The 25830-nt window shown below is 37.0% G+C and overlaps 1 protein-coding gene across 1 annotated transcript; it reads left to right on the top strand.

The window, feature by feature from the left end:
• Nucleotides 5257-24018, top strand: LOC109830986 (PHD finger protein ALFIN-LIKE 5-like). The gene is made up of 4 exons (XM_020398334.1): nt 5257-5356; nt 5473-5505; nt 23563-23791; nt 23910-24018. Exons 1-4 carry the CDS (start codon nt 5257-5259, stop codon nt 24016-24018), a joined length of 471 nt encoding a protein of 156 aa, XP_020253923.1.

Genomic DNA, 25830 nt, shown 5'->3' with positions numbered 1-25830 from the left:
GTATGTGTGTAGTTTGAGATTTAAAGTATTAAGAGACATAAAATAAACCTAACTAATGCACCAAAGATGAAAATCTTCATTAAGCTTGATCTTGGAAAATCCTCCTCTTCATAGTATGGATGAAGCTTGATCTTGTACTTGACTTGAATATTACAAAGCTTCATTCCAATTGTCCGCCAACCTCCTTTAGATATCATCGTGAAAGCACAATCCAACCAACCTCTAACTGTTAGACCCTAGAGGGGGGGGGGGGGATTATGGTCTTATGCTAATATAATTCGATTTTATACCAAATTAAAAACTTTATTGATTATTTAAAGCTTGCAAGAGATATATATAAGCTAGAATGTAAAATACAAGCACAAGATAAAAGAACACAAGACAAACTCAAACATAAGATATGATCACAGAGTTCGGTCCCCACGACCTACGTCTCCGCTCCTCACCTTGAGGAGAACTCCACTATCATGACACACTCGGTTTGGAAGCCGGAACTTCTCTACACACTCGGTTATCAAGTCAACCGACAACTCTCACAAAATCTCACAATGTACATACACAAGCTACAACCTCAAGTGTTGGTCCTCACGTATCGACTCCCTCAAGTGTTCGGAATTATCACCTCTCACTAGGCCACCGACGCCACTCCTCTCGGTATCGACTCCGTCCTCACCACACACTCCTCTCGGTATACAAGTGTATTACAAGTGATCTCTCAATTAGCAAAATATAATAATGGTTGTTCTCTACACTTGGCAAGAACTCAATTAAGCTCATTCTCACTAAATCACACACCACTACCCAACAAAATATTATATGAGATATAACAAGCTCAATGAGGTGCGTGATAAATGAGTTTAAATAAATTCTAACTTAATAAGAACTAGCAATAAAATTAATAAGAAATAAATGCTAGAAAGTTGAGTTAGGAAAACTTCTCTACAAAGAGAGGATGATTTGGATATTGAGGATGAACTCCTCAACAATGATGCAAGCTTCTCTTTGTAAAATAAACTCTTCTTCAAACCAAACTTGAAACAAGGCTTAAACACCTCTTAAACACAAACTAAACTCTTTTAAAACTTGATTAAGGAATCTTCTTGGTTAACTGAAGAATTCAGAGCTTATGAGTATATATAGCTCATATCCACATAACACACACTTTTGGTTTCAATGTGTTTTTGACAATATACTGAGATATTAGTGTATAGAGTTAAAATTTACTTTATACAACTATTGTTTAGTCTATAAATTCATTTGAAAAGGTTTCATATCATTGTTTATCTCAATTGTCCAAAACTAGGAATATTATACATTCATTTTTACATGCTTTTGCAAAACTAAGAGATTTTACAAACGGAGAATCACATTTAGAATATTATACATTCATTTTTACATGCTTTTGCAAAACTAAGAGATTTTACAAACGGAGAATCACATTTAGAAAATTCCTTTTGACATGCTTTTGCAAAACTAAGAGATTTTACAAACGGAGAATCACATTTAGAAAATTCCTTTTGGAACATGATCATTTATATGTTTATAAATTATTCTCCAAATTTTATATTTTTTGGAATTTATTTGATATTTTTTTACAGAGCCTAAAATTTAGTTTTTCTGTGCAAATTCTGTTCTGTGCACGTATAGTCGACTCATTAGTCGACTCATAAGTCGACTTATAAGTCGACTTACGAAGTGTAGCGGAATAGCTATTTTTATCTGCTAACTCGACTCATATAAGTCGACTCATTAGTCGACTCATAAGCCGACTTATCAGAGAGCCGTTGCACAGTAACGGCTAGTTTTCTGTTTTGTGTGTTTTTGGTTTTTTGGTCTTTTTCTTTGGGCTTTAGCTGATGTATTGAGATGCTATATATACTCATAAGCTCTGAATTCTTCAGTTAACCAAGAAGATTTCTTAATCAAGTTTTAAAAGAGTTTAGTTTGTGTTTAAGCCTTGTTTCAAGTTTGGTTTGAAGAAGAGTTTATTTTACAAAGAGAAGCTTGCATCATTTGTTGAGGAGTTCATCCTCAATATCCAAATCATCCTCTCTTTGTAGAGAAGTTTTCCTAACTCAACTTTCTAGCATTTATTTCTTATTAATTTTATTGCTAGTTCTTATTGAGTTAGAATTTATTTAAACTCATTTATCACGCACCTCATTGAGCTTGTTATATCTCATATAATATTTTGTTGGGTAGTGGTGTGTGATTTAGTGAGAATGAGCTTAATTGAGTTCTCGCCAAGTGTAGAGAACAACCATTATTATATTGTGCTAATTGAGAGATCACTTGTAATACACTTGTACATCGAGAGGTGTGTGTGGTGAGGACGGAGTCGATACCGAGAGGAGTGGCGTCGGTGGCCTAGTGAGAGGTGATAATTTCGAGCACTTGAGGGAGTCGATACGTGAGGACCAACACTTAAGGTTGTAGCTTGTGTATGTACATTGTGAGATTTTGTGAGAGTTGTCGGTTGACTTGATAATCGAGTGTGTAGAGAAGTTTCGGCTTTCAAATCGGGTGTGTCATGATAGTGGAGTTCTTCTCAAGGTGAGGAGCGGAGACGTAGGTCGTGGGGACCGAACTCCGTAATCATATCTTGTGTTTGAATTTGCCTTGTGTTCTTTTATATTGTGCTTTTATTTTACATTCTAGCTTATATATATATCTCTTGCAAGCTTTAAATAATCAATAAAGTTTTTAATTTGGCATAAAATCGAATTAGATTAGCATAAGACCCTAATCACCCCCCTCTAGGGTCTAACACTAACATTATTGTTTGTCTAGAATACCTAATAACAAACACAAATACTAGATAAATGATGTTAGGAATTGTTTGTAAAATCATCAAAATAAGATTAGGGAGTAGTCTCATAAACATGGGACTAACAAAAACCCCCTCACTATGTGGGGTGTTATAGATAACCCCTCTCAATTTTGGTGCAATTTTAGAAAATACATATCAACTATAGCGTATCTCATAAAAACTCCCTTAATCTTTTATAACTCTATCAACGAAGACCCTTAACATAGTAACTTTGATATGTGGTTTAGATAAAATACTCTCTTGAAGAAAGCAATTTTAATTAAAAAGAAACCCTCAACCGATAATAAAACAATTACAACCAATTTACAATTCGTTTTCCCTCTATATCATCTCTTTTATCTGGTAAAAGCCAAGGTAATTCTTTTATGATTGATTGATATTTTGGTCTTTTCAAGTCATGTACTTATCACATAATAGATAAGACTCAATAATATTAGTTTTGAGAGGTTAGGTTTAAGTGAGAAAAGTTCACTGGGGTTAAATCAAAAATTTTTAGGTTAAATTATCTACAAAACATCCAAAACTTGGCGGGGATTTACTGATGGAGATTTGCTCGATCTTAAATAGTTTGTTGGGGAGGTTCCATGCCCTCCATAGTTGAGGGAGAGTGTTCTAAAATTAACTCTTAAACAAAAGCACAACTTAAGGCACACGTGATATAAATTTTATAAGAGTAGAGTTTATAGCAAATCTATCACTCAATGAACTGGTTTGGATTATTTGTCCTTAAATTTATCAAACACGTCAACTCTAAAATTATTTTACAATAAGAATTTCTAAAAGAAATTTAATATTTATTCGGGATGGGTATATGATGTTTCTGATTCCCCTTGTCTTTCATGATTTGCAATAAATTATTTGACAAAATAAATTAACTTATCATTTTATATTGTTCACATTCTTATAAGTTTATGAAGCTCATAACTTGGATATGAGTATTATTGCAGATATTGTATTCTTGTAACTCCTTAAACTAAATTTTTAGATGTTGTTTGACATTGGATAGATATGAATTATTTTAATAAAATATAATCAATATGAGTGCATAATATGTACAAATCATTCTTAGACTATATTTTATAATGTTCTAAAATTAGAGAGTAATCGTTTTGACAGATCAATTAGTAGTTGGGAAGATGTAAAAAGAGTACAACATCAGATTTTGGAATTGATCACATAATTTATATTTTCTTTCTTGATTGAATTTGCACATTCTACCTTTAAAAATTCTCAAAAAAAGTTCTTGAATATCTATAATACTCAATCATTAGATAAACAACAGGTGAAAGTGATTTTTATAACTGAATAAAATCCTTAATGACTAGATAAAACCTACCATTTTCCTTAATGAATTCAAGAATTTATTTTTTATGAATAATAATAGGTTTTTTCGTATTGGTCCCTTACATTATTAATATTTTAAAATTATACATTCAAATTACTAATTAATCTTAAATCATTAATATTTTAAGGCTTTAAACATCACTATTTCTCAGGAAGACAAAATGTTAAAATCACACATGGAAATATCTAAAAAAATTTAATATATTATGATAATTATAAAGTTTTTTACAACCATGTTATAATAAATAAATAAACTTAAAGTAAATAATTATAATATTTGACCACGTGTAGTACACGTGCATTCTACCTAGTATATAAAAAATAGAAAAGAAGAAGCACGTTTTAATTTAGAAGTATGCGCATATGCCTAAAGAAGAACCTCGTCGAGACCAAAAAAATCAGATATAAAAAAATAGACTCTTAGAGTTCCAAGCTAATGATGTGGCTTTAGTTATTGCTACCGCGCTCCATATTACTTAGTCTATATATAAGACTCACCTGTGCGAGCACTTGCATGGGCAAAAAAAAGGCTAAATTGCACTTAAATATCCTATTGTTTCACCACCCTTATACTTAAATACCTTAAATTGTAAAAAGTAGCACATAAATACTCTAAGTTATCCACCGTTACAATTAACTACGATTAAAGAGCCCGTTAAGACAGAAAAACCCCTCCATATAGAAATTAGAAAAAAGATGAAGGGTAGATATAGTGATAAATATGACAACAAATGAGGTTATTACGATCATAAAAAGGTCATGTGCTATTCACACGTGAATAGTCTTAGTATACTCATACATCCAACTAACAGAAAGTACTAGCTGCCAATTTTTTTTATAATTTAAGGTATTAAAATACTATTTTTTATAATGTAGGATATTAAAGTTACCAAGTTAGGGTATTTAAGTGTAAATAATAGGGCATTTAAGCGCCATTTAGCAAAATAAAATAAAATTAAAAAAATCATCTAATAAGTTCTCTCTATTTCTCCCTCTAAAACCCTCTTCTTAATCCTCCGAGCACTCTGGGGTTTTCCAAAAAAAAAGTGGCGACTGAGAAACCCTAATCTCCGAGGCGGGAAATGGAAGCACGTGGCGTCGACTTTCGCCCTTGCACACTCGAAGACATCTTTAGGGATTACAAGGGCCGATGGACCGCCCTCGTCAAAGCTCTCACCATCGGTAAACTTTTTATGGATTCGATTCGTTACATTTTCTTTTTCTGATTTTGGGAATTTTTTTTGCTTCTGAGAGATTTCTAATAAAGATGCGTGCTTTGTTTTTGTTTCCTTGAGTAGAGGATGAGAAGTTCTATTGTCTCTGCCGTCCCGGTGAGTTCGAATCTGTCACTTTCGGGTTTGGATCGTTTTTATTTTGAAATTGAGATTTCCCCTTTCTTCCTTTGAGAGAATCTCACTTCTATATTTGCCGGGTTACTTGATAGAATATCGAGATATCTAAGAGAAGAAGGAATAAAATCAAGGGTTGAAATTTGATTGTACGGTTGATATTTTTGGGTGGGTTATATATTCTTGATCCCTTGTAACTTGGGTGAGCACTCTCGAAAAGTTGAAGGGGGCTCGTTTGGGGCACGATTTGATGAGATGGTAGTTCTTGTAATGTTTGAAGGAGAAAATGAGGTTGATTAGTGTTAGAAATTAGATAGAGGGATCAAATGTTTGTAGGGTGTTTCGCTATTAGTTTGCCAAATCTTTTGTTGGGGTGAGGGACGCCCATACCGCCACGGAAACGATATTAATCCCAAGAGAAGACAATCAACAAACAATAACGAATACACATATTAAACAATAAGTAAATCAGACGAGACAACAGATTTACGTGGTTCGACAAACTTGGCTACGTCCACGGGAGCCACACAAATAATTTCTTATTTAACCACAAGAAATTACAAACATGCAAAGAGAGGATCTCAAACTTGAGATCTCTCAATTGAAAATATAGATTTTTGTAGAATTGTTATAGTACCGCGTGTGATTTATTCAACTGAATAAATCATCACTCAATCTTTTCTTAATAAATCACCGCAAGCCTCTCAACTCCTTGAGAAATCGCCGCCGTTACAGATGAAAAAACCGTTCTCTGAAAAATCACGATCTGAATCTCTCACAATTCTCGTGAACAGGGTTTCTCTGAAAAATCACGATCTGAATCTCTCACAATTCTCGTGAACAGGGTTTCCCTTTTATAGGGAAACCCTAGGGCGAGCTCCAGCTGTCTCCCACCACGTAGGCGAGCTCGAGCGATCCAACAGGCGAGGTCGCGACTCCAGCAAGCGAGCCCCATCGCCTCTCCACCACGCCAGACGAGCTCCATCAGGCGACCTCAGGTCCGTTCTTCTTCAATTTTTCATCTCGTACAACATTTGATAAACCTCAAATGTTAGACGAACACCAGAAGAACACCACAAACGCCAAACATGCCAAAATCAGGCTAAAACCAGCTGCACCATTATACCATGACTGCCTATGTACCCTCTGATCGGGATCAAGCTAATCGTAGTTCTACTTGTTGCCCTCTTGGAAAGATCAGCACGGGTTGATATGAAACAAGTCCAAACAATGCTGAAAGCCTGAAACTTGCTACCTGTCATCACCTTGGTTAACATGTCTGCTGGGTTCTCATTTGTGTGCACCTTCATGAGAGAAATATCACATTCCTCTATGACATCCCACACAAAATAATACCTGACATCGATATGCTTGGTACGAGCATGATGAACTTGATTCTTAGCCAAATGAATCACACTCTGACTATCATACCATAAGTTCATGCAATCCTGCTTAATCCCCAAATCATCTAGTAGACCCCACAACCATAATGCTTCCTTCACTCCCTCTATCATGACCATGTGCTCAGTCTCTGTAGTAAAAAGTGTCACTGTAGTCTGTAACATCGATCGCCAACTAACTGGAACACCATGTATTCTGAATACATAGCCAGTAGTAGATCGCCGTCTGTCTAGATTGCCCGCATAATCTGAGTCCACAAATCCATCAATCTGACATATACCTCCACCAAAATATAGACCTGTGTCAGCGGTACCCTTCAAGTACCTCAGGACCCATTTCACTGCTTCCCATTGTGTCTTTTCCGGATTCGTCATGAACCTACTGACAACACCGATCGTCTGTGAAATATCTGAACGTGTATACACCGTTGCATATATCAAACTGTTAACTATACTAGCATAAGGTACATGTTTCATGTGTGCCTTCTCTTTCGCTATAGTGGGAGATTATTTACCTGAAAGCCTAAAGTGTGGAGCCAATGGAGTCACCACCAACTTAGCACTCTGCATCCCAAACCTAGCGATAACCCGCTCAATGTAGCCTTTCTGACTCAAGAACAATCGTCGATTCCTCCGCTCTCTTCTAATATCCATACCTAGTATTTTCTTAGCAGTGTCTATGTCCTTCGTCTCGAACTCTTTATCAAGTTGAGATTTCAGCATATCTATCTCTACCTTGCTTCTTGAAGCAATAAGCATGTCATCCACATACAAAAAAAGATAGATATAATCACCTTCACGAAGCTTCCGAATGTAGACACAATAATCATAGTCGCTTCTGGAGAATCCATGCTTTAACATGAAGGAATCAAATCGCTTGTATCATTGCCGAGAAGATTGTTTCAATTCATAAAGTGATTTCCTCAAGCGACATACCTGATTGCTCTTTATCTTTAACCTTGTAACCCTCAGGCTGATGCATATAGATTTCCTCATTTAAGTCTCTGTGCAAGAAGACCGTTTTGACATCGAGTTGTTCCAGCTCAAGATCACCATGAGCAACAATACTCAATCGTACCCGAATAGAAGTGTATTTCACCACCGGAGAAAAGATCTCATTGTAATCTATACCCTCTCTTTATGCAAACCCCTTAGCCACTAGCCTAACCTTGTATCTTGTACCGTCGAGCTCGGAAGGATTCCCCTTTCTCTTGTACACCCACTTACAACCAATAGTTTTCCTCCCTACGGGCAATGAGACTACCTCTCATGTTTGGTTCTTCCGAAGAGATTCCATCTTTTCCTCCATTGCAGCCAATCAACTGTCACTATTCCTATCCCGAATAACTTCTTTGAAGGTGATCGGCTCATCATCCTTCACTGAGAATGCGTACTCAACCAAATTTACCTGTCCATAGTGCTTCAGAGGCTGATCTGATCCCAGTTTCTGAACCTGCTTGTATGCTCGCCTTGGCCTAGTGGAAGCCAAACTATATTTGATCTGCTGTTGTTGTAGTACCTATACATTTTCTTGCTGAACCTCCTCCTATTCAAGCTCATCATCCTCATGATCCTTCTCTTGAACATGACTAGAACCTGGTTGGTCTTTAGGTTCTATTTTAATCACCTGAGATTTTGAAGTCCTAACAGTCCCAACACCATTATTCTTAGACGCACTGACAATCATGGATTTCTTATCAAATGTAACATCTGTGCTGATCACAAATTTGAAATCTTCTGTACACTAAATACGATAGCCTTTTACGTCCTTTGCATACCCCAACAATATTGCTTTCTTGGCCCTCGCATCAAACTTTCCCTCATTGACGTGATAGTAGGCGGTGCATCTAAAAATCCTGAGCCTATCGTAATTTGCATGCCCCCCTGACCATATCCGATAGGATACATCATCATCCAATGTAGAATGTGGAGAACGAATCACTATGTAACAACAAGCTGTAACCTATGAAGCACGGATACTCCCTCGGAGACCACGAATCTGTGTCTGACACGAATCAGACACAGATTCATGTACGACACGTGCAAGACACGTGTCGGACATGATCAATCCGTGTTCGACACGGGTCAACTTGGGGGGATACAGTCAACTGGGGGGACAAGGCTCGGATACGGTAACCAAAAAAAAAGAAATACAAAACCCGTAACCAAAACCCAAACCTAAAAGAACCCTAATTTTTTCACTTCACTCACCTTACTCTCAATGCCGCCTCGTCCAGCGATCGCGAAACTTCTGCCATCTCGTCGTCGATCTCCTCCACCCGAAGCATTGTCATCGTCGATCTCCTCCACCCGAAGCTCGTCGTCGTCGATCTCCTCCACCCGAAGCTCGTCGTCATCGATCTCATCCACCCGAAGCTCGTCATCGTCGATCTCCTCCACTCGTCGCTGCTAGGTACTTGTCGTCATCGATCTCCTTCAGCCGAATTCTCTTTCTCCTTCCCTCTCTCAATATTTTCGTCCTTCTCTCTCTGTCTTATCTCCGTCCCTCTCTCTCTCTGTCTTATCTCATCCCTCTCTCTATATCTCTCAATCTCTCTCTCTCTCTCTCTCTCTCTCTCTCTCTCTCTCTCTCTCTCTTATCTTTTTTTTGAAGACTTATCTTTTTTTAATGTCCCTCTCTCTATATCTCTCAATCTCTCTCTCTCTCTCTCTCTCTCTCTCTCTCTCTCTCTCTCTCTCTTAACTTTTTTTTGAAGACTTATCTTTTTTTAATGCAGCTTTGTGCTACTGTTGATTGGTGAGCAATTGAGCAAATCACTGACTCACTTCATTTGGTATTTTATTTTTTTAATTTCAATTTTAATTTTAATTTCAGTTTCAATTACAGTTTTAATTTCTTAACATATGAATATATTTTCCAATTTGTTAGTCAATAATTTTGTTAGTCAATAATTTTGTCAGTCAATAAATTATTACACAAATGAATTATTTGTTAAGCAATGAATTTGTTAGGCAATGAATTTGTTAGTCAATAATTTTGATAGTCAATAAATTATTACACAAATGAATTATTTGTTAGGCAATGAATTATTTGTTAGTCAATAATTTATTTGTTAGTCAATAAATTATTACACAAATGAATTATTTGTTAGGCAATAAATTATTACACAAATGAATTATTACACAAATGAATTTTTACACAAATGAATATACATATTTCATGAATGAATTGTGGATATTTATTTTGGCAATTGTGTTGGACAATTTGAGTGATCCTTCATCCTTGCTCATTGTTGCTTAACTCTAAGTATAATCTGTAAAAAGAAAAACAAAGTCAGTGTGCAACAACTTATTAATTAGTATAATTAGAAAAAAGAGCTTCAAATAGTAATTAGCATGCTAACTAATAAATTATAAACATGTAAATATTTAATTGTTAATCACTTAATTCTTAATTAAAAACATATTTCATATTTTAAATGAAAATACATATTTCTTGCATTGTAATTTGTACTTGTTATTTGTTGTTTATACTAAATCGAGATTTTCGTATTAAGTTCCATATGTGTTATGGTTTAATATTTAATTAGTACTTCTTGTTTATAGCAATGGAAGTAGAAGGTAGTTCTGGTGGTGTACAGTCTGTTCAAGATGATCACATTCCTTTGTGGAAGTATGCCACGAAGTTGGAGAAGATGGGTAAATGAGGGGGGAATTGGCAGTTGATGTGTAGTTATTGCAATAAAGTATTTACATCCTCCTACTCAAGGGTCAAAGCCCATCTAATGTGGATTAGTGGGCAAGGAATTAAAATGTGCAAATGTGTTAAGCCGCACAATTTGAGAGACATGCAAACTGATATGGATCAAGCAGAAGTAAGGGCGAGGACTTCTATGCCTAGGACAGTGACGCTGCCAGGTTCTTCAGCGTCAAGTGCAGCAGCAGAAAGTCAAAGCATGCCATCTCATCCAAGTGAGCCAAAGAGGAGGAGGGGAGTCACCACCGTTGAACAGACCTTCAATACAGGGGCAAGAGATGAATTGGATTCAATGATTGCAAGGATGTTCTATATCGGTGGGTTATCATTTAATTTAGCAAGAAATCTTTATTTCTCCAAGATGATCACATATGCCGCAAGCAATTCAATTGCCGATTACAAGCCTCCGGGTTATAATTCTTTGAGGACCACTCTTTTATAACGTGAGAAGACTCACGTAGAGAGGTTGTTGGAGCCCATCAAGGGCACATGGAAGAGAAGGGGGTCTCTATTTGTAGCGATGGCTGGGCAGATGCACAAAGGAGGCCACTGATAAATTTCATTGTGGTCTCAGACAACGGGCTAATGTTCTTGCACTGCGTGAATGTCGAGGGAGAGCAGAAGAATAAATATTTCATTGCAAAGAAGCTTGAAGCTTGCATTAGAGAGGTGGGGCCTAAAAATATGATCCAAATCATTACTGATAATGCTTCGGCATGTAAGGCCGCAGGGGTAGTTGTGGAGGGCAAATTTCCACACATCTTCTGGACTCCATGTGTTGTTCACACCCTCAATCTTTCCCTTAAGAATATTTGTGTTGTGAAAAATACAGAGGCTAATGCAATTCCTTATGCAGAGTGCAGCTGGATTACAGAGGTATATGATGATGTTTTGATGATTAAGAACTTCATCTTGAATCACTCAATGAGGTTGGCTATGTTCAATGAGTATTCGAAGATGAAGCTTCTTTCAATTGCTGATATTCGATTTGTTTCATGGATCATCATGCTAAAGAGGTTCACGGTGATCAAGAGAAGCCTCCAAGATATGGTTCTTAGCGACCGTTGGGACTCGTACATAGATGATGATGTGGGAAAAACACAGTTTGTTAAGGAGAAAGTGTTTGATGATTTGTGGTGGGATAGGGTGGATTATATTATTGCTTTCACTGCTCCTATATATGATATGATTCGACTCACCGATACCGACAAGCCCAGTCTTCATTTGGTATATGATATGTGGGATACATTGATTGAGAATGTGAAGGTTGGTATTTATAGACATGAGAACAAAAGAGAAAATGATCCCTCCTCATTTTATGATGTCGTACACAAGATCTTGGAGGATAGATGGAATAAGAGCAACACTCCACTTGAGTGCTTGGCGCACTCTTTGAATCCAAGGTAATAATTTAGATTATGTTATCAATTCATTATTTTTGATGTGATTATTTCTATTAATAATGTCTAATTCAATGTTAAACTTTAATAGATATTATCACGAGACATGGCTCAATGAAAATATCCATCGGCAAGCACCCCATCAGGATGAGGAGATCTCTTCGGAAAGGTCCAAGTGTCTGAGGAGATATTATCCTAATGCCGATGAATGGAGGACGGTTAACTTGGAATTTGCTAGATTCTCGGCTGCTCTTGACACTTTTAGGGATCCAGATTCTCTTACCAATAGAGGATTGATGGATCCAAAATCATGGTGGGCGCTCTATGGATCCTCAACTCAAAATCTTCAAGCATTGGCCTTAAAGCTTCTAGGCCAACTCTGCTCATCCTCTTGCTGCGAAAGGAATTGGAGTACATACTCATTCATTCACTCTTTGAAGAGGAACAAGATGACACCGTCAATGGCAGAAGATCTTGTGTATATGTATAGCAATCTTCGTTTGCTTTCTCGGTCATCCCAAAAATATCAAGAAGGAGAATTGAAGCTGTGGGATAATGGTGGAAATGCATTCGACTCATTTCAGGGTGCCAGTATTCTTGATGTCGCCACCATGAAGGCTGTATTGTTTGCTGATGATGAAAGCAATGAAGAAGTCATCGGACTAGCTTCCACTTCATCTTGATGTATTTTTTGTTTACAAACTTGTTATTTTGTGATAGAATGAGTAGAGTATGTATTCCAATTCCTTTTTGTTTACTAACTTGTTATTTTGTGATAGAATGAGTATGTACTCCAATTCTGTTTTGTTTACAAATTTGTTATTTTGTGATAGATTCATAATTTAGATTGTTAGTTTAATTTTATAAAAGTTTCTATATATAATAATAATTTGAAAAAAAATTCCTTGCCGTATCCCCGTATCCTATTTTTTTTTATTTTACCGTATCCCGTATCTGTGTCCGTGTCGTATCCGTGTCCCGTATTCGTATCCGTGCTTCATAGGCTGTAACAATCGTTTCTGCCCACTATTCTTTGCCCAAACCAGCATATGATCGCTTACTCATTGCTTTCTCCCGTAATGTACGGTTCAGTCTCTCTGTGACTCCATTCTGCTGTGGTGTAGATCTGACTGTCCAGTGTCGAGCAATACCCTCATGATCACAGAACTCCTTGAAAACACTATCTATATATTCTGTACCGTTATCAGATCTTAGTGTTTTCAAATTCTTGTCTGTCATGTTCTCAACTATTGCTTTTCACTTCTTGAATGTCTCGAATACCTCATTTTTATGCTTAAGAAAATAAATCCAAGCATATCTAGAATAATCGTCTATGAACGAGACCAAATACCTGGAATCACCCTTGGAAGTTGTCTGAGTCGGACCCCAAACATCTGTATGCACATAGTCTAACATACCTCTGTTCTTGTGCTTGCTTTTCAAGAACTGGATCATGTGCTCCTTTCCGTACACACAATTCTCGCAAAAATTCATGTAAGGTTTCTTCATGTTCTTCAGCAAACCTTCCATCCTAAGCAAATCTAGACATTTCTTTGACATGTGCCCAAGTCACCTATGTCATAACTGAGTGTGCTCACATGGGTCTCTACTACTTTCTTCAGTTCCAACTGCTGCATCTCCTGTTATCGTCGTACCCGAGAGTATATAGATTACCGTGACGAATACCCTTCATCACTACTAAGGAACCCTGAATAACCTTCTTTACTCCGTTCTCTATTACTATCTTACAACCTTCGGAGTCCAAAGCACCAACTAAGATAAGATTCTTTCGCAAGTCGGGAACATGACTCACGTCTGTCAGGGTTCTGACCACTCCATTATGCATCTTAATTTTGATATCACCAAGCCCCACCGTTTTATAAGCATGGTTATTCCTTATCAATACGGTTTCACCATTAATGCTTTTATAGGTAGTAAACCACTTCCTATTTGGGAATATATGGTAAGAGCAACCCGAATCAAGAATCCATTTATCAGAGATATCTTCGCCACCCGTAACAGTATAGCATTCTTTATCGCTCCCTTCCTCCGAGACGTAACTCGCCTCTTCCTTGCCTTCTCTTCTCTCAGTTTTATTGTTGTTCTTTTTCCTACATACTCTCTTGTTAGCATAATCAACCTTGAAATGCCCAAGCTCACCGCATTTAAAACACGGTCTTCCTGCAAGAGGTTTCGATTTCGATCTAGACTTTCTTCCATTGTATTTTTCTCGCTCATTGCCCATTCCTCTTACAAACAATCGTTGTGTTTGCTCATTGTTACCACTAGTAGCCATGTTACTAGTTGTAAATTTTCGAAGATCATCCGCTAGAAGTGATACTCTAGTCTCATCCATCTTCAAATTGTCACCCATAAGCATCAATATTTGTACCAGGTTCTTATAAGACTTCGGTAAAGAAAAAAATAGTAGAAGTGCTTGATCCTCATCTTCCACTGTCACATCAATGTCCTTCAAATCCGATATGATCCTATCGAACTTGTTAATGTACTCCCGGATTGATGAGCCTTCTTCCATTTTGTAAGTATACAATTTGAATTTCAAGTAATCCAATTTGTTAGACTCTTCGTCATGAAGGTACTCTCTAATTTTGACCACACGTCCACAACTGTTTCCTCTCCATCCACCAAGAAAGCAAAGTCCCTCTCAAGGCATAGGATAATTGACGCTCATGCTTCGAGATCTAACTCTTTCAAATCCTCATCTGACATATCTTTATGCTTCTTTTCTCTTCTTACCAAAACCTTGTGTAATTTCTGCGAAATGAACAAATTCTTCATTTGTATCCTCCAATAGAAAAAATTATTCTTCCCATTGAACTTTTCAATCTCATACTTTTCCACTTTGACCGTTTTACTGGTAGACGCCATCCTCCGCTTGTTTTAGTAAATTCGCTTCTCTCAGGAATTTCAACAAATACCTTGTGTTCACCACACAATAATCAAGCACCACCTCAAATCAGAAGTTTTACCATCACCAATCTGAATAAAGGACTCTGATACCAATTGTGTGATGAACACAAGGTGTTTGTTGAAATTCCTGAGAGAAGCAGATTTACTAAAACAAGCGAAGGAAGATGTCTACCAGTAAAACGGTCAAAGTGGGAAAGCATGAGATTGAAAAGTTCAATAGGAAGAATGATTTTTTTATTGGAGGATGCAGATGAAAAATTCGTTGATTTCGCAGAATTTGTACAAGGCCTTGGCAGGAAGAGAAAAGAAGCACAAATATATATCAGATGAGGATTGTGAAGAGTTAGATCTTGAAGCACGAACGTCGATTATCCTATGTCTTAAGAGGGATGTTGCTTTCTTTGTGGGTGGAGAGGAAACAACTACGGGCGTGTGGTCAAAGTTAGAGAGTACCTTCATGACGAAGAGTCTAACAAATTGGATCTACTTGAAATCCAAATTGTATACTTGCAGTGAAATGGGGAAGCAATGAAATGGGTCCTAAGGTACTTAAAGGGTACCGCTGACACGGATCTGTGTTTTGGTGGAGATACATGTCAGATTGATGGATTTGTGGACTCAGATTATGCGAGCAATCTAGACAGACGACAATCTACTACTGGTTATGTATTCAGAATACATGGTATTTCAGTTAGTTGGCAATCGATGTTACAGGCTACAATGACACTTTCTACTACTGAGGCTGAGTACATGGCCATAATAGAGGGAGTGAAGGAAGCATTGTGATTGTGGGGTCTACTAGACAATTTGGGGATTGAGCAGGATTGCATGAACTTATGGTACGATAGTCAGAGTACGATTCATTTGGCTAAGAATCAAGTTCATCATGCTCGTACCAAGCATATCGACGTCAGATATTATTTTGTGCGGGATGTCATAGAGACAGATGATATTTCTCTCATGAAGGTGCGCACAAATGAGAACCTAGCAGACATGTTGACCAAGGTGGTGATAGGTAGGCTAGGTAGCAAGTTTCAGCATTGCTTAGGCTTGCTTCATATCAACCCGTGTTGAACTGCTCAAGAGGGCAACAAACAGAACTACGATTAGCTTGATCCCGGTCAGAGGGTACGTAGGCAACCATGGTATAATGGTGCAGCTGGTTTTGGCCTATTTGGCATTTGCGATGTTCTTCTAGTTTCGTCCAAAATTTAAGATTTATCAAATGTTGTACGAGGTGGAGAATTGAAGAAGAACGAACCTGAGGTCGCCTGATAGTGCTCGCCTGGCGTGGTGGAGAGGCGATGGGGCTCGCTTGCTGGAGTCGCGACCTCACCAGTTGGATCGCTCAAGATCGCCTGCGTGGTGTGAGACAGCTGGAGCTCGCCCTAGGGTTTCCCTATAAAAGGGAAACCCTGTTCACGAGAATTGTGAGAGCTTCATATTGCGATTTTTCAGAGGAGGGTTTTTTCTTCTGAGGCGGTGGTGATTTCTCAAGGATTTGAGAAGCTTGCGGTGATTTATTGAGAAGAGGTTGAGCGGTGATTTATTCAGTTGTATAAATCACACGTAGTACTGTAATAATTCTACAGTAATCTATATTTTCAATTGAGAGATCTCAAGTTTGAGATCATCTCTTTGCAAGTTTGTAATTTCTTATGGTTAAATAAGAAATTATTTGTGTGGCTCCCGTGGACGTAGACAAGTTTGCCAAACCACATAAATATGTTGTCTCGTCTAATTTACTTATTGTTTTATCTGTGTATTCGTTATTGCTTGTTGATTGTCTTCTCTTGGGATTAATATCGTTTCCGCGGCGGTGTGGGTGTCCCTGGACCCCAACATCTTCATATTCCGAAATTTGTTCCCCAAATATTTATATTCTGAAACTAGTTTCAGCAATCCTTTTATGTGATTTGCAGTTAGGCCCTGTAGTTATCGCTGATTGAATTTGATGGAATATTATTCCGTCATCTTTAACATTTTTGGGTGCAATATCAATTATTCCCTTGTGCATTCAACCCAAACCCCAAAAAACTTCACTTGTGGAAAGATTAATAGTAGACATTCAAAATCCACTTATTTTAAACCTAATATTGGGGTTGGTTCTAGTTGATTTGGGTAGTTTGTTTAATGACCTGTCGCTAGTAGTTGTATTTTTGATTGAGGACAAGGGCACAGGGGCCTTACCAATTGGAAAAGGGCTACCTTCTATATATTTTTGTTGCATCTGAGAAGGAATACAACAATGAATCGAGATAGAAATAGTTAACTAATTATGAATTGATTGTCAAATACGCTATGAAGGTGCTAAAACTTTTTTTTGATGGAGTTCTTTGTCTTCAGATTTTTTATGGATCCTCTCAACGCCAATATTCAAATGAAAATATAATCTAATGAAGTTTGACTAGTCAGATGGATTATACAACACATTCTGCTAGACTTGCTTGTAGAGCATGCATTTTGGAAAAGTTGCTACCTATGGATCATTAATTGTATCTGATTTTTATCTTTTTTTAGAGGGGTGAGGCCATGTGTGAGTTTACTTCATATGTATGTATCTCTCTATCTTGTTATACGTTTCATTATTGACTTTTCAACTGAAGCACTGGGGGGTTTAGACCTCATAGCTTCTCTCAATTTTTTTTCCCTTTTTTCGTCTCTAAGGTGGCTTCTTTTTGCAAAATATTACAACATGAATTTGCAAGAAACTTCTCCCTGAGTAAATATTATGAAATTTTTGAATATGGTCCATCTCTGAAGGAAATAGCTAATATTCTAGGGATTTTTGCATGTTTTTTTTGGTCAATGAAAATTTTTTATTCACTAACCAAGTATGAAAAGTTTTATGTACATCAGATACTCAGTGTTCATAACTGAGATTACAAAGAAAATCTAAATGAATATCATATAAAAAACACAGATATTCAAATGACAGAAACCCTCAAACCAACATCACTACTTGCAATTGAAGGGGTGTTGAGAATGGATGTGAGGACATCAAATTTGATATCTCTAACCAAAACATCAGCACTTCTAGACCTCTGCTGAAATAGCCTCAAATTCCGCTCTCTCCAAATGAAATATATAGTGGTAATCAAAGCCATTTTCTTGAGATGTTGCTTTAACCCCCTACCCTTCAACCTGTAAGCATACCAATTGACTATCTGAGACCAATTGCAGGATCTCCATTTAAAACTCAGCCAGCTCATGATACAGTTCCAGACATCCGCTGAAAACACACACTCAAAAAACAGGTGGTTTCTTGTTTCACTGGCTACTCTAGAGCAGAGAATACAGGTGTTTTCATTGATGACACCTCTCCTATGAAGTCTGTCCTGTGTGAGAAGCCTGTCATGAAATGCAAGCCAACTAACAAATGAATGTTTAGGGATGTTAAAACCCCCCCCAGACTGTCTTGAACCATATCACATCATTTATAGTAGGATGAATTGCATAATATAGTTCAGAAAGCTTTATTTTAGCACCCTTCAAACAAGAACTGATTAGGCCTTTCAAATTGTCCACTCCACCAAACAAAACCAAAGCTTTATCCCTCACCTTTAACAATTGTTTCCACAACCAAGAGTCACCAGATCTTGCTTTGACCTGCCAGATATCCTCATGCTTTAAATAGACACCATGAATCCATTTAATCCACAGAGACTCCTTTTTGATATGAATATCCCAAATGCATTTCAGTGCTGAAGCTGTATTCCAACTAAGAGCTGAAAAAATCCCCAGACCTCCTTTCTTTCTCCCAATGCAAACTCTCTCCCATGCAACCAGAGGAATTCTGAGAATTTGACCTGATTTTCCCCACAAGAAGCTCCTGCATAACCCATCCATTTCCTTGAGAACACTGGCTGGAAGAATATAATTTGATGTCCAGAATATTTGAACACCAATGATTACACTCTTTATTATTTGCAATCTACCTGCATAGGCCAAATACCCATGATTCAACCATTTCTGAAATTGCCCTGAGATCTTTGAGAGGAGGGAATTACAGTCCATGTGAGACAATTTCTTAGTTGTGAGAGGAACTCCTAGATACTTGAATGGCAAAACACCTTCAGGGAATCCCAAGTAGCTGTTAATGGAAGATTTGACTGATTCATCTATACCACCAAAGAAAACAGAGCATTTTCTGGATTTGCCTCAAGTCTAGATACAACACTGAACTCTTTAACACATTGAAACAATTTATGCACTGAATATACATCACCCTTTGCAAATAGGAGGAGATCATCTGCGAATATTAGGTGAGTAATATTAAGCTGACTGCACTTGGGATGAAACTTAAAGAGTCTGTCATTCTTTAACACCCCCAACTTCCTTGAAAGATACTCCATTCCTAGAATAAACAGATAAGGAGAAAGGGGGTCTCCTTGTCTTAAGCCACATTTGCCTTTGAAATAGCCATGAAGAGAACCATTAAGAGATAAAGAATAACTTGGAGAAGAAATACAAACCAATATCCAACCAATCATGACCTGTGGAAATCCCAAACCATGAAGGAGATCAGACAGAAAAGACCAGCTGATGGTGTCAAAGGCCTTTCTAATGTCAACATTAAGCATGACCCTTGGAGAGAGATGCTTCCTGTTGTAGCTATTCACCAGTTCATGAGCCAATTTGATATTGCTAGAGATCTGTCTACCCCTTACAAATGCACTTTGAGCATCATTTACAATATACCCCATAACAGTCTTGATTCTATTGGTGATAATTTTTGAGATAAACTTGTAAAGACAATTACAACATGAGATAGGCCTATAATCTGAAGGAGTTTTAGGACAATGTACCTTAGGAATAAGTGTAATAGAGGTGGAATTTACCATACCCAGCAGTTTTTCAGAACTGAAGAACTCCTCAATAGCCACAGTGACCTCCTCTCCAATAATAGCCCATGCAGATTTAAAAAAAGTAACATTGTACCCATCCGGACCTGGAGCTTTATTTTCAGCCATAGAGAAAATGGCTATTTTGATTTCATCCCTAGTAACTGGCCTAGATAATTCCCTGGCTTGAGCTGCATTCAGAATAGGACCAGAGTTTATGATATCCATATCAAGGGGAATAGTAACAACAACAGACCCCATAAGCTTCCTATAAAAAGAGACAAATTCATTTACAATCCCTTCACCATCAGTGATTCTATCTCCATTGGCATTATACAGAACCATCACTCTATTGTTGTGCTTGTTGCTTTTTGTGATTGCATGAAAAAAACTGGTACCCCTATCACCTTGTAAACTCCAGGCTATTCTAGCCTTTTGTTGATAAAATGATAGTTCACAGTCTAATAATCTCTTATAAGATGATAAAAAATCCTTTTCCTGATTTATGAGTGAAGAATTGAAAGGATCAGCATGGAGGTTCCTCTGAACTTCTTCTAGTGCTACTCTGGCTCTTTGGACTTGTTCAGTGATATTGTAAAAATGCTTCTTATTTAACTCCTTCAGATTTCCCTTAAGCAACTTGAGCTTAGTGCTGACTGAATACATTTTGTATCCTTCAACAATAGTCTGCCAAGTTTTTGAAACTATAGGAATGAAGCTAGGGTGCTTTGTCCACATTTTAAAAAACTTAAAAGGCTTTTTCCCTTGAACACAATCATCATAGATTGAAACAAAAGCAGGAGAATGGTCAGATAAACCTGGCTGCTAATATTCAACATGGCTAGAATTATACAAATTGATCCACGAGCCATTTACCAGAGCCCTGTCAAGTCTACACCAAATTCTTGAACCAGATTCCTGTTTATTGCTCCAAGTATAGAAGCAACCCAGAGTTTTCAGATGACTGAGTTGACAATTTTCAATGAAGGAGTTAAAATCACTTGTATCAACTGTAGTTAAAGTAACCCCACCTAGCTTTTCTTCATTGCTAATCATTGTGTTAAAATATCCACACAGTAGCCAAGGAGAATTCCCCAAATTTTGGTGAAGATGGAAGAGATCAAGCCACAAATCTTTTCTAGCCTCCAAATAATTGAAATCATATATAGATGAGATGAAACATTCAAATTTACCATCAACAGATTTTACTGAGAAAGTGCTATGCTGTTCTGAAATTTTAACAGCTTGAACATCCAAAATACAGGGATCCCACATAACAAGGATCCTAGCTTTTCCTGAATTACCCACATTAGATAGCCACTGCCAGTTTTTCTCAATTTTCTTTGCAGTAATAGACAAATTTGTATCCTTGACTTTAGTTTCAAGAAGAGCAAGAAACGAAAGATGATATTGCAACAAATGATGTTTAACCAAACGTTGCTTAGAGGATTTGTTTAATCCTCTTATATTCCAAAAGGATAAGTTCATTTGGCAAATCCTCCTCTATCTATTGTAGAGGGGTCAAATTCAATGTTGCGCAGGAGAGAAAGAATTTGCATGAGAAACTGCCTTTTTAGAGCCATTTCCTTGAACAAAAGACTAGGGATTTTTGGCAATGTCAGAACTTACATGATCTACACTAGAACCAGAAACGTGCACAACATGCACAGTCCTGAGCTCTGCATTGTCCTTGCTATTTCCAGTTTCATCCAGTATTTTTTCTTTGCCTTTTGAAGGATTTATCTCAGGATCAGATTCTTGAATATGTATAATATGCTGCACAGGCTCCTGAGATAGATTACCACTACTGATACCCACATTCTCAAAAATAGGTACCTTATTGTGGCCAGCAAAACTAGAAATTTTAGAAAACTTATTTCCATCACCCCCAGAAGCTGTATTCTGCACAACAACCTTCTGATTCAGATTTACTGGTACAGCAGTCTTAGGAACCCATCTTTGAGTCCTAGATTTTCTCTTACAGTAACTGGATTCATGTCCCACTTGGTTACAAAATTCACACCATTTAGGCTTCAATTCATAAATCACTTTTTGGGAAAATTGTTTACCACTTGGCCCCTGTATAGAGATTTGGTCAGGGAGGGAAGAAGGCAAGGTTACTTCAACAAGCACCCTTGCATAAGCTAACCTTTGTTTATTTGCAGTAAGTTTGTCAGTAGTAATAGGTCTACCCACAACACTTACAATTTTACTAATTGCATTAGCATTCCACAAATTCAATCTTAAACCTGGCAATTGGATCCACATAGGATATATACAATCCTTTATCTTATCAATATCCTCATCAATAGACCAAGGTTTTAATAGAAAAGGCCTAGACCCAAAAAACCATGGTCCACTTTCAAGAATTTCACACATTTCATCTTTGCTCTTAAATTTAAACAAGAAGATACCAGCTTTTAAAAGGCAGACTTCAGGAGCATTTAAATGAGACCAAGTTTTCTGCACGAAAGTCTCCATAGCCTTAAATTTAACTGTAAGTCCCAGTACCTGACCAATAAGAGAGAATTGTTAAGATGATATACCTTCATTCCACTCATCATTTTCAAACATCACAGTGTCCTTTGACCCAGGGGGAACATAGGACAAATCCAAACCCCTACCTGGTTTCCTATTATCAGCAAATAAGCTGGACCAGCTTCTTGATACATTACCAGCAGGGGACAAATTTTGTTTTTTCATTTGTATTAATTGAAGGATTTTTGCATGTTGGAACTTCGTTTCTGGTAAATTACAGAAGAATGCTGCTTCTGTTACAATTTTTGCAAACTACTGATGTCTTTCTGAAGGAAAGATGCTGAAACCTTCTTTACAGTCAATTTTTTTTTTCTCAAAATAATGAAAAGGAAATGCACACTATTATGAAACAGTTATGTTATAGGTAATCATATGTCATCTGAGTGTTTGATGTTATAGTTACGCAGTTCTAGCTTGAAATTGGAGTATTTCTATGAGTTTATGACTATGCTTAACTTCAAGCATTTGTAAATTTTGTTTCTGTTCTGATAAACTGGTAATTTGTTTGTTTTTCACATGCATACTTCAAGTTTTGGTTCATCGCTCCTTTGTAGGTAGGTAGCTTGGAATTCAATTATTTCATCATTAGATTGTATGACCTTCAATATATGCATATGTCAAGCAATAACTTAACTGGGGTTTTTGTTATAAAATTCCGGTCTTGTCCCCTGAGTCCAAACTGCTTTGGGGCATAAATTTTTTTTATTATAAAATCCATACTGTGTTATGCATGTTAGTATAAGCCATCTCAGTTTTACACAATTGTACTTCATCTTCAAAAGATAATATATGGAGTTCATGTTCACGACAGCCCTTTTTCCATTTTGGAGGCAGATCATATTTTTCATGCCCGCGCTCAACACTTCTGCTTCATTATAAGAATATTACTTGAATTTCACTAGAAATTTTCTAATGATGAAACAACCTAATGTATAAGCATTGTATAATTGTATTATAGGTCAGGAACATGAAATCAATATATTAATGTACAAGCATTGTATAACTGTACAATTAATATAATTATATATTATGTTAGTGTAAGCCAATGAATGTATTATGAACATGAAATCAATATATCCTTTTGAATCAATATATTATGTTAGTAGAAGCCATGACCTGAGTAGTTATGTTTTCTGTTTTTAATGCAGCAATTATTACTTTTCGCATTTTTAATTGTGTACCTAATTTTTATATGATTATGTTTGCAGAAGAAGCAAATTTGTGTCTTTATGGGTATCCTGATGAGAGATGGGAACTGAGCTTGCCTTCTGAGGAACTCCCAACTGATCTTACTGAACCGTGTTTGGGCATAAACTTTGCTAGGGACGGGATGGATCCAGACGAATGGATTTCTCTTGTTTCCGTCCATAGTGATTCATGGTTACTGGCCGTAGCTTTCTATAATGCTGCATGTTGTGGATTTAATAGGGAGCGCAGGTACACAAATTTACCTGATTTCTGCTGTTTGTAGCTTTGTTCACTGTCCTTAGGCTTCAAAGTCTTGAACAAAAGATAGATACTATTAGTTCTTTTGATGCGTGATAATGATCAACAGTGTGCAGTATATGATACCTGCAGATATGGACAGCAATTTCAGCTACTTTTGTAATGGAGAACCCCCTAATGAGTGGAAGACAAATTTTGAATTTGCTCTTAGCACTTAGAGTGCTTTTATTTGTGGTGTGTAGGTTAATGAAGTTGTTTCGCTACATAGGATCGAAACTGTATGTGCACTAGATATGAAGAGTGTGTTTTGTTTTGGAAAATTAGCCCAATATAAGTTCATAATTATGTGACTTCTCAAGGTCTGGCATTTAACATGAGGCGGAAGTGTTTCAGTGCTAAGCTAACACATGCATATGTACATTTTCTATCTGTCTCTACATAGAGATAGATGCACACAAATACATCCTCTATCAGACATACATTTTCTATCTGTCTCTACATAGAGATAGACGCAAACAGAAGATACATCCTCTATCTATATAATAGACACACACGGACGCATCTCTCTCTCTCCCTCTCTCTCTCTCTCTCTCTCTCTCCCCCCCTCCCTCCCTCCCTCCTGCCCCACACATGGTATATGAGTAGAAAATTTTCCTGATATGCGAACGCATATTGACGTAAGAAAAATATAGAGGAAAGCAAGTGGTATCTTAGGCTTAAAATGGGCCTTTAGTAGCAAAAAGCATCAATGACAAATTTTAAATTGAATTTAATTAAAGGCAAAAGTATAATAAAAAGGTAAAAATTAAGAAAATCTAAATTTTTTTTGATGGATTTATAGGTAATAATGGATAAATATATTGAAGCATCTTGAAGACAAGTATATTACGTTGACATAAGGTCTAAGAAGACTATTCTACAAATTAATGACAAAAGTTAGCTTAAAAGTTGGTCATTACTGTACAAAAGAAACTTGTCATTACAATAATTTACTAGTTATAAGCAATTATATGTGATTAAATAAAGAGTTTAATTACAAATATTTATTGTGTTTAGCAAGAAATAACTGGGCCTTAGGCAATTGGGTATTCCTTCCAAGTCTAAATTGCGTATATCTTTGTATTTGCAATATTTCTCTATGTGATGTTTATATATACACACACAGATATATAATTTTAATAAAGAATTTGAAATAGAAAAATAAATTAAATATAATTTAACAAATATGAATACAAAGCTAATATAGTTTAGAAATGATAAAAATAGAAAAAGGTCGAAAAAACCCATGGGTCGACTCATGACCCATGGGCTATGGGCCCGACCCGCTTCTGGGCGGGTCGTGTGCCGGGCTTGGTCCAGTCCCAGACCCGGGATCAGAGAAGAAGCCAGCCCACTCTAACCTGTGTGGGCCTGGGTTAGACCCAGCCCGACCTTGAACCTGGCTGGCGGCCCATCCCACACCCACCCCTATTCGTCCTTCCACCCTAAAATCCACCATTGAGTTGCACATCTTTGCGATCATCGCTAAGGCTGCGATGACCCTCAATAGGATGATGAGGTTGCTGGCGAGTTACAATGTGTCGAGATGAGGCGGACATGGAGCAGAGCGACCTCTGAAGCGAAAGCGAAGGCGGAGGAGGAGCCAATCAATTTCTAGGGTTCGTATTTGGAATCGAGAACAATAGGGATTATAGTGATTTTTAGGTTTTAACGAGATTCATACAAGGACTTTTTAGGAATTGCTTATTTTTTGTACAAATAGAAATTATAAAATTACTGTATTCTTCAAATGGGTTTTGTGACAATAAAACTTCAGGAATTTGGGTTTAAGGGTGCAGATAGAAGTAAGTGGGTTTTTTGATAAATCAAAGTCAAATTTAGGGTTTCTAAGCAAGAAACCCTAAAAGTTATATTTAACTATTAAAACATGTAATTTGCAAGACATAAACACGTCATTACAAAACAAACACTCAAGTGGTCAAAATTTGACATGATTTTTCTTCATAAACTAAAAAAAATTAGTAGTTCTA

This window comes from Asparagus officinalis, chromosome 2 (genome assembly GCF_001876935.1).
Source record: "Asparagus officinalis chromosome 2, Aspof.V1, whole genome shotgun sequence".
NCBI classification, from domain to species: Eukaryota; Viridiplantae; Streptophyta; class Magnoliopsida; order Asparagales; family Asparagaceae; genus Asparagus; species Asparagus officinalis.
Note: the sequence above shows the minus strand (reverse complement) of the source record. Positions and strands in the feature narration are given on the sequence as shown.

Bases quoted from the DNA above. Each gene is read 5' to 3' on its own strand.
- LOC109830986 (XM_020398334.1), top strand. From the start codon at position 5,257: ATGGAAGCACGTGGCGTCGACTTTCGCCCTTGCACACTCGAAGACATC. The intron at 5,357-5,472 runs GTAAACTTTTTA...TTCCTTGAGTAG, and splicing joins CGTCAAAGCTCTCACCATCG to AGGATGAGAAGTTCTATTGT. The intron at 23,792-23,909 runs GTACACAAATTT...AATGATCAACAG, and splicing joins GGATTTAATAGGGAGCGCAG to TGTGCAGTATATGATACCTG.